At 36.1% G+C, this 12423-nt stretch overlaps 1 protein-coding gene across 1 annotated transcript; it reads left to right on the plus strand.

Moving 5' to 3' along the window:
- Positions 1-9660: 9660 nt before the first annotated feature.
- atpaf2 (ATP synthase mitochondrial F1 complex assembly factor 2) lies at positions 9661-11927 on the plus strand. Its single transcript, XM_065242826.2, has 8 exons — positions 9661-10061; positions 10307-10351; positions 10487-10632; positions 10725-10822; positions 10953-11033; positions 11132-11244; positions 11315-11430; positions 11517-11927. Exons 1-8 carry the CDS (start codon positions 9926-9928, stop codon positions 11652-11654), a joined length of 873 nt encoding a protein of 290 aa, XP_065098898.1. The 5' UTR covers positions 9661-9925; the 3' UTR covers positions 11655-11927.
- Positions 11928-12423: the final 496 nt, after the last annotated feature.

Below are 12423 nucleotides of genomic sequence, written 5' to 3' on the forward strand. Positions count from 1 at the left end.
AAACTTTTCGGTGATAAAAATGTTGTTTATATATTTCTGATTAGGTCAATGGACACATTGAGAACAGAGTGCATAGGTTTTACAATTCCTTACGAAAATTAACCATGGTTTTACTACTGTAAAAAACATGGTAGTAGTAACTGCAAAATAACCATGGTTTTGACAACCATGGCTTTCAAAAAACATAGTTAAACCATGGGTAGTGTAGTAAAACCATGGTTTTGCTGATATATTTATCTGTCGGTCTGTATGTATGTATGTATGTAAGTAGGCCTATGTATATATATAAACTTACCTAAAGGATTATTAGGAACACCTGTTCAGTTTCTCATTAATGCAATTATCTAATGGCAGTTGCTTCAATGCATTTAGGGGTGTTGTCCTGGTCAAGACAATCTCCTGAACTCCAAACTGAATGTGAGAATGGGAAAGAAAGATGATTTAAGCATTTTTAAAGTGGCATGGTTGTTGGTGCCAGATGGGCTGGTCTGAGTATTTCACAATCTGCTCAGTTACTGGGATTTTCATACACAACCATTTCTAGGGTTTACAAAGAATTGTGTGAAAAAGGAAAACATCCATTATGCGGCAGTCCTGCTGGGGAAAATTCCTTGTTGATGCTAGAGGTCAGAGGAGAATGGGCCGACTGATTCAAGCTGATAGAAGAGCAACTTTGACTGAAATAACCACTCGTTATAACCGAGGTATGCAGCAAAGCATTTGTGAAGCCACAACACGCACAACCTTGAGGTGGATGGGCTACAACAGCAGAAGACCCCGCCGGGTACCACTCATCTCCACTACAAATAGAAAAAAGAGGCTACAATTTGCATGAGCTCACCAAAACTGGACAGTTGAAGATTTCTGTTGAGACATTCAGATGGTAGAGTCAGATTTTGATGTAAACAGAATGAGAACATGGATCCATCATGCCTTGTTACCACTGTGCAGGCTGCTGGTGGTGGTGTAATGGTGTGGGAGATGTTTTCTTGGCACACTTTAGGCCCCTTAGTGCCAATTGGGCATTGTTTAATCGGCCACGGCCTACCTGAGCATTGTTTCTGACCATGTCCACCCCTTTATGATCACCATGTACCCATTCTTTGATGGCTTCTTCCAGCAGGATAATGCACCATGTCACAAAGCTCGAATCATTTTAAATTGGTTTCCTGAACATGACAATGGGACACTGTACTAAAATGGCCCCCACAGTCACCAGATCTCAACCCAATAGAGCATCTTTGGGATGTGGTGGAACGGGAGCTTTGTGCCCTGGATGTGCATCCCACAAATCTCCATCAACAGCAAGATGCTATCCTATCAATATGGGCCAACATTTCTAACGAATGCTTTTAGCACCTTGTTGAATCAATGCCACGTAGAATTAAGGCAGCTCTGAAGGCCAAAGGGGGTCAAACACAGTATTAGTATGGTGTTCCTAATAATCCTTTAGGTGAGTGTGTGTGTGTGTGTGTGTGTGTGTGTGTGTGTGTGTGTGTGTGTGTGTGTGTGTGTGTGTGTGTGTGTGTGTGTGTGTGTGTGTGTGTGTGTGTGTGTGTGTGTGTATGTATGTATATATATATATATATATATATATATATATATATATATATATATATATATATATATTGTAAGATTAAAACTTGGTCACAACTTGTCACAACCCCCTATGCTGATAGTGATCAAAGACTATTGTCACAACTGTTTATCCAATACAGTGGGGGTTAAAGGTGGTCTTCTGATTGGTCAGTTTGAATGTATTATGTTGGGCTTGGTCAAGTACATTGGGGTTAAAGGTGATCTTCTGATTGGTCAATTTGAATGTATCAAGTAAGGTTTAGTCACATGGTCAAGGGATAGAGGATATAGGTCAAGGTTTTTATGAGCTCTGGGCTTTTGCATTTTGCCTTTTGCATTGGCCATTTCCCTTTCCTTTTCTTCTTCACCTGAGCTCTGGGGTTCCAGTTCTCAAGTGTGAATCCCTTTCTTCTAAGCTTTCTTTCTTTCTCTGTTCTCTATTTTATCAGGTAATATCTCACATACATTGGAAACAGTCAATTGTTTGTATTATTTACCATTTCATGTATTTATAGTGTAACCATTTCAATAACTTTAAGTCAGTACTGTAATTAACCCTTTTCATTTACAAATCTGTTGTTTAGTTTTGATTTAGTGTTAATACTTAAATGCTCCATATTGCAATACAATATATTCATACTCTAGCAACGCTCGCAGACATATTGTGTCAGAAACCCGGGAACGATTGCAGTTTTGTTCCCCTTCCGAAACCTGAGATCCCTTACAATATATATATATATATATATATTAGGTGTTACCAATTGACGTAATATTTTATTAATTGTTCACCTAAAGTGAGAAGTTTATAAAAATTTTTTAAATGTTACCAATTAAAGTATGTTTTTTAAGTTGCGATATGCGTGTTTGTGGAATTGTAAACATTTAGAAAGTTTTTGCAGCCCTATTATGTATCTTTAAATGTGAGATAGAATGTTTCTTCATCTGTAATAACAAAAAGCATATTTTGCTGAGTCAGTTCGAGTATTACAGCTTTTTAAACCAGGGTCTTTCCATAATAACATTTCATGAAAATAACCAGTGTGAGCCGTGAATTCATCTCTTTCATCCTTTAATTATTTGTCCTCGTAGTTTTGTGTGGGTGGACAGTCTGAGTGGGGCTCACAGGTGTGTCTTCAAACCATGGGTGCTGAGAGGACAGACAGCTAGAACATTGATCTGAAGCTACTGACGTCACACTGGCCTGTGAAGGACCGCCAAGACTCCTCCACAGAATCCTACTCAAGGTCATCAACAGAAAAACCAAAACGTGCCTCCCGCATGACAACATCATCACCTGGATGAGGACCCCGATGGCACGTTTTGAGCCCCCGTGTGAAAACTCCAAACACGTGCTTTTCGTGTACCACCGCCTCAACTGGGGGAATCCAGGAGAAAAAATTGGATTCCAGCTGCAATAATGAACAATAAGAGGATCCTTGCAAAACAACCCCATGAAAGTGCCCGGTGAAGGGTAGAAGGGGTCAGAATATTAAAGGGATAGTTCACCCAAAATGAAACTCCTGTCATCATTTACTCGCTCTCATGTTGTTACAAACCTGTATTAATTTGTTTGTTCTGATAAACATGAAGTAAGATATTTTAAAGAAATTTGTAACAAAAACGTTCATGAGCCCCATTCACTTCTATAGTATTTTTTTCCTACAATGAAAGTGAATGGGGCTTATGAAAGGTTTGATTACAAACATTTCTAAAAATATCTTCCTCTGTGTTTATCAGAACAAAGAAATTTATACAGGTTTGACAACGTGAGAGTGAGTAAATGATGACAGAATTTTTGGGTGAACTATCCCTTTAACAAAATGTTGCTGATCTTCCCCATATGTAAATTGCCAATATTATCTTGTGCATATAAACTAGTTCAATTTCTACAATGCATCAGTAACTGACAGTAGCAGTTTATTTGCATTGCTATGTAGCATTTCCGTGTAACAATTTGTTGGCTCATAAGTGTTTTGTAAAATTTTCTTTATCGCCTTTCTTCCATCTCTATCAGTTAGGCTATATGGTAGGCGAGTATTTATATATAAGTGTAGTTTAATAACTAGTTTTGGTTTACAAAATCCGTATGGTATGGAAGGGTTCAGGAAGCTGTTCCGGACCATTCAGGAAGTCGAGGATGTACCATATTTCTATATTTAGCATTGTTGTTGTTACACAATACTTATTCACAAGAAAATAGTTTTTATTTCCTGTAACAGTTCTTTGTAATGTAACCACACTGTAAAAAATTGGCTGTAATTATGCAGCTGGTTGCCAGAAACTTACTGTAGAAGATAAAGGCTGAAAATGTTTCATTTTCATTTAACTTTGAACAAACTGTTGCCAGTAAATAACATAAATGTAAAATCTACAGTAAGTTACTGGCAACCAGCTGCCAGTAATACTGTAATTTCTACAGAAATTATTTACTGTGCATTATTTAATGCTTTGACTTATTTGGAGAAATAATTTGCAAGAAAACTTTTGTTTGGGTATATTAAAATTGATTGACAGCTAGCAACATTTTTAACACTTCCTGATTGCTTAATGTTGTGTTTTCAAGCATTTCGAAATCTATCCCTTATATGAGTCATAGCTTTATTGCTATAGCTCTATTAGTTTAAAGCACATGACAAAAGCATTTATTACATAAAGTGTATACAGACATTTTCTTAATACCACATAATGGTAAATACAATGAAATGTACAGTAAATGTACTTTTGGCGAATAGTTTGGCATGCAGGTTACATAAAGTGGTGCCAGAAGGGTAACAGTACAGTACTTTACTGTTTTGCCTACAAGGAAAAGGGAAAAAAGTTTTTTCATGTTACTGGAAGAGCTTTTGTCATGTCCAGTAAATGATTGTGTTTTTTTATGGTGTGTTGAACAAAGACCCACATTGATACCTGTTCTATATTACATGGTAAAACAGGAGACCATTGTACATATATGCAAGCACTGTTAACAAATGGCTGAATATTGCATACAGCAGATAACTACAGTTCATAAAAACAGATTTTTTATTTTAAATAACAAAATAAATTTTATGATGCCAAGGACCCCCAAATTTGTTAAATATATAGCCTACCTTCAATACATAGCCTATCAATTTATATATTTTTATTTATAACAAATATGGCTACAATTAGAATAATGCTATATTCTCAATTCAAATTTATTTTGTACTACAGCAACAACAATAAATCTTTCATAGCAGCTTTGAAGGGAAAACTGCCTAACCCCAGTGACCGAGAAAAAGTGGACTGTAATAAGGAAACACACAAAAAAGATACAAAGCAAATACAGTATAAACAATTTTGAAATGTACTATATTTACTGTAAACATAATAAATAGATACACTTAATAAATAATTTTTTGTTTTCTCTGATATTTTATGACGACCCCCTTGAACCACCTGGAGGCCCCCTTGGGGTCCCCAGACCCCAGTTTGAAAAACCCTGCCCTAACATGTTTCCATTTGAAGCACACATACAGTATTTGGTGCTTGAATTATAGTAGGAGAGAGCGAGGCACAAATAAGCGCTTTTTGGATTTGGCTCTATCATTCAAAATATTTAAGTTAGATTAATAATTCTTTTACACAATCAACACAGACATCTCTGATACAAATGAACACTTAAATTTGTTTGTGGGACCTACCATATCGTGCAAATGTTACAGCTTACCCCATGGTTAATTGTAACAAAAAGAGGGTTTGTTGAAACACCTGCCAGAAAATGTTGATAAAACACAAATAATTTAATAAAATTCTGTCTGTATACTAAAGGTGGATATTATTTATATATAGATATCCACACATTCATCCATTCATGTTCCTTAATAACCATCCTTGTATTATGCATCAATGCATACAAATAGATTTTTTTTTTGGAGAGTTGAGACTTGCACAATTAAGACAAAAAAATCATAATGGTTTACATATTTGCATAGTTTTAATTTCAGTATCCTGAGGTTTAATTGTAGTAACACTGTGTTACAACTAACTCCGCTTTGTAAAAATGTTCCTGACATGTTTTAAATGATGTTATGCTTTGGTAACACGACAGATATTAAAAAAATTATAAGGTTGGGTTTGGTGACTTACACACCCAACTTGAAAAAAATGACATGATGAGGAAATTTACTTCCATGACACTTTTCTTCCAAAACACTCTTTGTTCAATGTCTTAAAAAAAACTTTTTACAAATTCACAGATCATCTTTTGACAGTTAGAAAAAAAGACTAAAAGCACAGATTGCTCGGCCCTGTATAAATATGTAAAGTAGCCATGTTACAATTAAACCTGCATTAGTTTGTGCCCCGCGCATGCCTACACTAGACAGGTAGCCTTCTAGGCATTTCTTTTCCTTTGTTTTTAAATAGTGGACACAAAGAGAAAATAATGTTGACGAGTGAACATTACAGTAACTGGTATCAATATTCCCTTCCCGAAAGGAGAGAAACTAATGCCAAAACAAAATGAAAATGGGCAAATGATTAAAAGAGAAACAGATATGAGTGGATAATGGTTTCTCAGTTTAAAAAGAAGCTTTTGTTGGTTGTAGGCTTTAATAAATGGACTAAAAGGGGACTTTTTGGTAATTGGATGAGACATGACCTTGGCATTAAGCACAACCTCTATGTATCATTGTTTCCGATAGAGGAAGGGTGAGGTTATTTAAGTGAAATAATTTCAGAACAACATTGCACAACCTAGATGGACAAAAAGGCCATTGTCCATATAGTCAAACAAGATGCTTCTTTCATCACAAATAAGCCCAGATACCCAAGAAACAATGTTTTACATTATGAACACCAATGGGACTGGCATGCACAGATGTGGTTTATTTCTCATGTTGTGCAGTAGTCATTCCAAACTTTTATTGCCAGATAAATTAAGCAATTTAAACCTGATGACTTTTATGTTTGCACTTATCAGGTGTATTCACTTGCAAGTTTTTAATAATAATTTTGATGCATTTAGAGGTTATAAAGACAGCATGAGATATTTACAGGGCAATGAAGCATAGCATTTGTCAGTAAAATAAGTAAAAAAGTAAAAAAAAAAAAAAATTCCAGGTTTGTTAGTTCTCAACAGTAAGTGAAGTCTCTAATTCATAACCCCAAAAGTCCTGCATTTGTGCAGGAGATGCTTTGGGTTGTGTGGTTTGAAATGTGATTAACAGTCCATGTTTTTCTTATTATACTTCCTCATTCCTAGCAACCAAAACAGCTTTCTAACATCCATCCAGCAACCACCCATGCATCTAAATTAAAACCATTAAGTATCCCAGTCATTGTATTTAAAAAAAGTCTTCCTTGAAAAGGAACATTTCTTTTGCCAATCCTCCAACAAAGAATGTGGTTAGGTTTAAATATTCCTGTAAAGGCAGACAGTTACTGTACACGTAACCGTGGCGGCTCGTGACTGCTTATCCGAGGTGTGCAAATTCAAAATATGTGTTGGGAGTGTCACGTGTGTTGCTCGTGTTTTCAAAATGTGTGCTTGTTGCATCATGTGAACCATGTGCATCATGTGTTTTGTCAAGTTAAGTGCCTGCTGCACACGCCTCAAATTGTTTAAGATAAAAGAGACGCTCACGTTCACAAAATACATGCAAGACACACCCTTAACAGAAAACTCTGATGAGATTATGCAAGCTGGCAAACGCTAGCTTCTCTTTTATCATAAACCCTTTAGATGCGTCTGCAGCAGGCACTTATTTTGACTTATTTTGAGACATGTGATGCACATAGGATCACTTGACGCGCAGAACACATATTTTGAAATTACGTACCACCACACACATGATGGGCTGCATGTGACAAACTTCGCATCTAGCGGCACTGTGATAACCTGGGCCAACTTTCCGATCTCTCTGATGAAGCCAAAACGGAAGTGATTTAAACTGCAATTCATCTACTGGCCGCTAGAGGCTGGCTCCAAAAGGGAGTCAATTCCCATAGACCTCCATGTTAAAATGGCCAACTTTACAGTAGAAAATAATGTGTTTACAGCCTGGTACAAAAAGTGTTTTTTTTTTTTTTTTTGGTCTGTATAGCTAATTTTGCCCTTCATGACAACTGTGAGGGGGGTGAATTTTTTTGTAACTCATCAGTTTAAATTATATTAAGCCTAAAAGTTCTGCAAAATTAAGGGCGTGGCCACTTGAGTGACGGTTGAACAGCCACTGCTGTCACTAAAATCGACCTAGGCGGGCATGGTTTCATCAACCAGTCACCTCAGCTTCACCCACGTCCCGCCTCTTTACCCATGTTCGGATATCTGTGAGTGATGCGGAAGACACTGCCTACTAGGGCTGTAATGATAAATAGCATGTCCCATTAAAAAGACCTGTCTAAAATTGATTCTGCATCGCAAGTCTGCGATTCTGTGTTTCATGCGCAGCTTGTGCGTGTACTATGGCGTTTTGGTCAGTAAGAAGTCCTTATCAATCTAAAATCATTATGAGTTGGAGTCGTTTATAAAGTGCATTTAAAAAGCAATTCTCGTTAAATAAAATCATTCAAAATATTCTTTATTATCATGTAAATACCTAAAACAATCTGAAGAACGGCGATATACATATCTTTCTAGACATTTCCTGGAATAGCGTCAGTAATGCTACTTCTTCTGTGGCACAATTGGAGTTGCTGTACGAGAGCGCCCTCTGGCTTTAGGATGTGGCGGCATTTCACCGTAATTCATTCAAATTCATTCATTGAGAAAATGCGCATTTGCACGACAAATCTTTACAGCCCTACCGCCTACTTTAAGCTTTAAAGGCCCTGTCCCAAATGGCAAACTCCGGACTTGTGGTCCTCCTCAGAGTCCACACTTTGATGACATCATAGAGTGCAGACTTTAGGGACCCTTGATGCGAGTCCACCTGGGTGCACCGAAAGTCCACATGAAGTGCGGCATTTGGGACAGGCGCACAAAAATTATCTTTAGAAACCTATGGGTGACGTCACTGACACTACGTCCATCTTTTTTACAGTTAATGGTGATAACCCTTTGATATATCTATACAATGTTGGAATCCGAGTGGGGAACCCTGGGTCCTGTAGGACCACTGTCCTGCAGAGTTTAGTCCCAACCCTAACCAAACACACCTGAATTTATTTTCAAAGTAATCCTGAAGATTTGAATTAGATTTTCAGGTGTGTTTAATTATGGTTGGAACTAAACTCTGCAGGACAGTGGCCCTCCAGGAGCAGGGTTCCCCACCCCTGCTTTAAGGAAACATGCTGTGATACTACAGGTTCACACATACTTTGACAACACACACACACACACAAATTTTCTTTTACAAACATTTACCAAAATAATGAAATTTTCTTCCAAATATCACACGTTTTTAGGCTAAATACTGTTAAAACACGTGACATGTGTATGTGATCTATACATGGCATTTCTTTTATCATTTACTTTTTAAATAAGTAACAATGGAATTTTAAAAGTCATTCATTACTACAGTAAATCATGATGTGTCGGGTGTGCATGGTGAGTATCACATAATTGACTTACAGTAATAAAAAAACAAAGAACAAAGAAAACAAAGAAAAGACGATCTGAAACTGACTACTGGAGCCAGTTTAACTATAAAGGTGTGGATGACTGGCATAATCATGATCTAATTTTAATTGTTAAATATACTACATACAATTCTGTTTGTCTATTTTCAAATAATTTTAGTTATTTCACTTTACAAGTGGTATTTTTGAAATGAAATATTTTCTTTCTCCATATCCAAATATTTAGGTATTCACATAAAGAAGAAAAGTAAGGTCACTAATAAAGTGAAAATAAAAAATGAATCAAAAAGAGAATATGTGTATGTACAAATATAAATTAAACAGATTTATTTATAAATTTTAGCAATTTTTTATTACCTGAGGCTGCCAAATATTTAACTATATACTAGATATTAATATTAATACATAACTTTAATATTTATTCTACAGTTGAATGGCAAGTGTAGCCTACATTAAGATTTGAAGAACTACAAAAGGTATTATTGTGACTTTAATTGTGAAATTGCGAGTCGCAATCTGTGTACGTCACAGTCGTCGGCTTCACATTGTCGCTCTGCTTTCACGTTGCTGAATATCGAAGGAAACGGCATGCATGATTTGAAATCAATTTTTAGTGTACACATTTTTATTTAACAACCGAGTTGTCCTTGATAATATTTATTACATGCTTTTCATGCGTCACTACTGAAACGTGAAATATGATTTATCAAGCCTGCTAAAACGGCTTCCTATCATATTCTGCAGTTCAACTTCGAAGGTTTATTCTAAACTTTAATACATAACGTTACATAATTACATTTAAGACATGTTGCGGAATTTTTGTAGGCATCACAGACAATTTGCCCAGGTCATTTGGCCATTTTCATTTCGTCAAGGACAGCATGCCCCTAGCACATCAACATCACACCTCCAAAAGGCGAATTATAGCAGCGCAATAACAGGTAAGATCAATGCAAATAGACAGTGTATATGTCTCAGTCTTTAACAACTAAGCTAAACTCAGCTAAGTAACTTTTTTTGTGGTTTACTGTTTTCTACATAAAATCATCATCTACGTAATGTAAAGAACATTCTGTGAAAATATAACCTTGATGTCTTACTGATGTTCATGTTAACGACTGAACTCAATGTATATATATCTACAGGCAAACCTTGATATGTTAACCGTGCTTACATTTTTGTACAGAAAAAAGGAAGTTCTATGAGAACGTCTCAATATCCCAAGGTGAAGGTAAGGATCATTCAGCATCTTTTAGTCCAACAAACAGCTCAGTGTTACTCCTCTAAAGAATTTTTTTTTTTTTTGAAAAAGAGACAAATGTTTAAAATTAAAAACTCTCTATGTTTGCATGTGTGTTGTTTTTAGGAGGCTTCGAAATTATTCTTGACAAGCGAAAGCTGAAGACTCCTGGAGGAAAGCTTTTCACAGTGCCAAATGAAGCTCTTGCCATAGCTGTTGCAACGGAGTGGGATGCTCAGAAGGACACACTGAAGTTTTACACAATGCATTTAGTACGGCGTTAGATTACTAAAAGCTTAAGTTCTGTGATAGTACATGTACTAACATGACATGATCTATATAACACCCATTATTGTCTTTACAGACCACACTTTGTAACACAGCTCTTGATAACCCAACACAGAGAACGAAACATCAGATAATCTCAGCAGCGCTTAAGTTTTTGGACACCGATACTATCTGGTACTGATGTTCACCTGTACTAGTTCAAGTTAATGAGAGACAGTATTTCATTAATCTAGGTTATTGTATTATGTAATTGCTGATGATAATAGTTTCCTAATTGCATCTGCTAAGTATAATGACATTTTAGTTACAGAGTTGAGGAACCTCCAGCTCTTGTGGAACTTCAGAAGAATGAATGGGACCCTGTACTGAACTGGATAGAACAAAGGTGACCTTTACAGTTTGGCAACACACTTATTTACGTAATAATAAAACGGTAGCCATAATATACTGTAAATGTCGTGTCTGAATTACTGTTGTGTTTAGGTACAATGTAGTCATTGGCTCATCTTCCAATATAATGGGCCCTCAAATTCCACAAGAGACTAAGGAGATTTTTCATCAACACCTTAATTCTTACAGTTTTTGGTCCTTGACAGGTAAAGACACAATAGCAGTACTTTGGGTTTTGTGCTAATAAGCATGTTTTAACAGTGTTTTTGCGTGCAGGGCTTGAGTATGTGATCGCTCAGTTAAAATCATTGGTCCTGTCCTTTGGGGTGATTGACAGACACCTAACTGTGGAGCATGCCGTTCTGTTGTCCAGACTGGAGGAGGAATTCCAGGTATGACATTTTTTTTTATATACATATTTTTTTAATTACAAATTTTCCTTCATACAAACATAACGTAACAATTTGTTTTGTTTTAGATCCAACACTGGGGAAATGTGGAGTGGGCTCATGATTATGACATGTATGAGTTGCAGGCACGAGCAGCTGCTGGTGCATTGTTCGTACATCTGTCTTCTGAGTCCAGAGCTGTTAAGAAAAAACTTTTACAGGATTAATTAAAAAAATGCATTTACACATATGCAGTGTGTGACTGAAAACAATCTGCTTTAGTTTTAAAGCTATGAAAGCTTTTTAAACAACAATAAATATTCAATAACATGATATGTACCGAACAATATGTAACATGCATTTAACAGCAGCCATGGCCAAATTTGTAAATACCAAAATCACAGTATTTCAATGTTGGAGCTATAAAAGTGTACGGTTTATGTGTTTGGGGGTATTCAATTTAAAGACTGTCATGTATAAACGTGTGGTTGTGTCGCCTCATTTATTTTCCACTAAACATTAACCTACAAAAATCCTTTAAGGTCAGAGTAAAGTCATACCTTTACAGTTTCAGTGTTTGTCGGCTCAAATATTTACATATTAATCACAGCAGCCACAATATGTCGCATCTAAATCACTGAAGTTTAGGTACAATGTAGTCATTGGATTGTCTTTATTTGTGTACTGTATTTGCCCACCAATCTGACTATCATATCTATAAGTAATAAGAAATCATACATGGAAATAGAAAGAAAAGTCAACGCAATAAGATCATTACACAGCAGAAACCTTATTTTGTAAACATTCACTTAAAGGGGTAGTTCACCCAAAATGAAAATTCTGTTGTCATTTTCTCATCCTCATGTTGTTCTAAATTTGTATGAATTTCTTTTTTCTGATGAACACAAAAATCTGATATTTTGTTAAATGATGACAAGCACATAGCTGATTGTAACCATTGACTTACATAGCAGGAAAAACAAATAGGATGGAATT

The sequence above is a fragment of the Paramisgurnus dabryanus genome, chromosome 1, assembly GCF_030506205.2.
Source record: "Paramisgurnus dabryanus chromosome 1, PD_genome_1.1, whole genome shotgun sequence".
Lineage (NCBI taxonomy): Eukaryota > Metazoa > Chordata > Actinopteri > Cypriniformes > Cobitidae > Paramisgurnus > Paramisgurnus dabryanus.

What these genes read in the sequence shown, in the direction of transcription:
- atpaf2 (XM_065242826.2), top strand. Translation starts at nt 9,926, where the DNA reads ATGTTGCGGAATTTTTGTAGGCATCACAGACAATTTGCCCAGGTCATT. An exon ending in CAGTTTTTGGTCCTTGACAG is followed by an intron (nt 11,245 to 11,314) that starts GTAAAGACACAA and finishes TTTTGCGTGCAG; the next exon opens with GGCTTGAGTATGTGATCGCT. An exon ending in GACTGGAGGAGGAATTCCAG is followed by an intron (nt 11,431 to 11,516) that starts GTATGACATTTT and finishes GTTTTGTTTTAG; the next exon opens with ATCCAACACTGGGGAAATGT.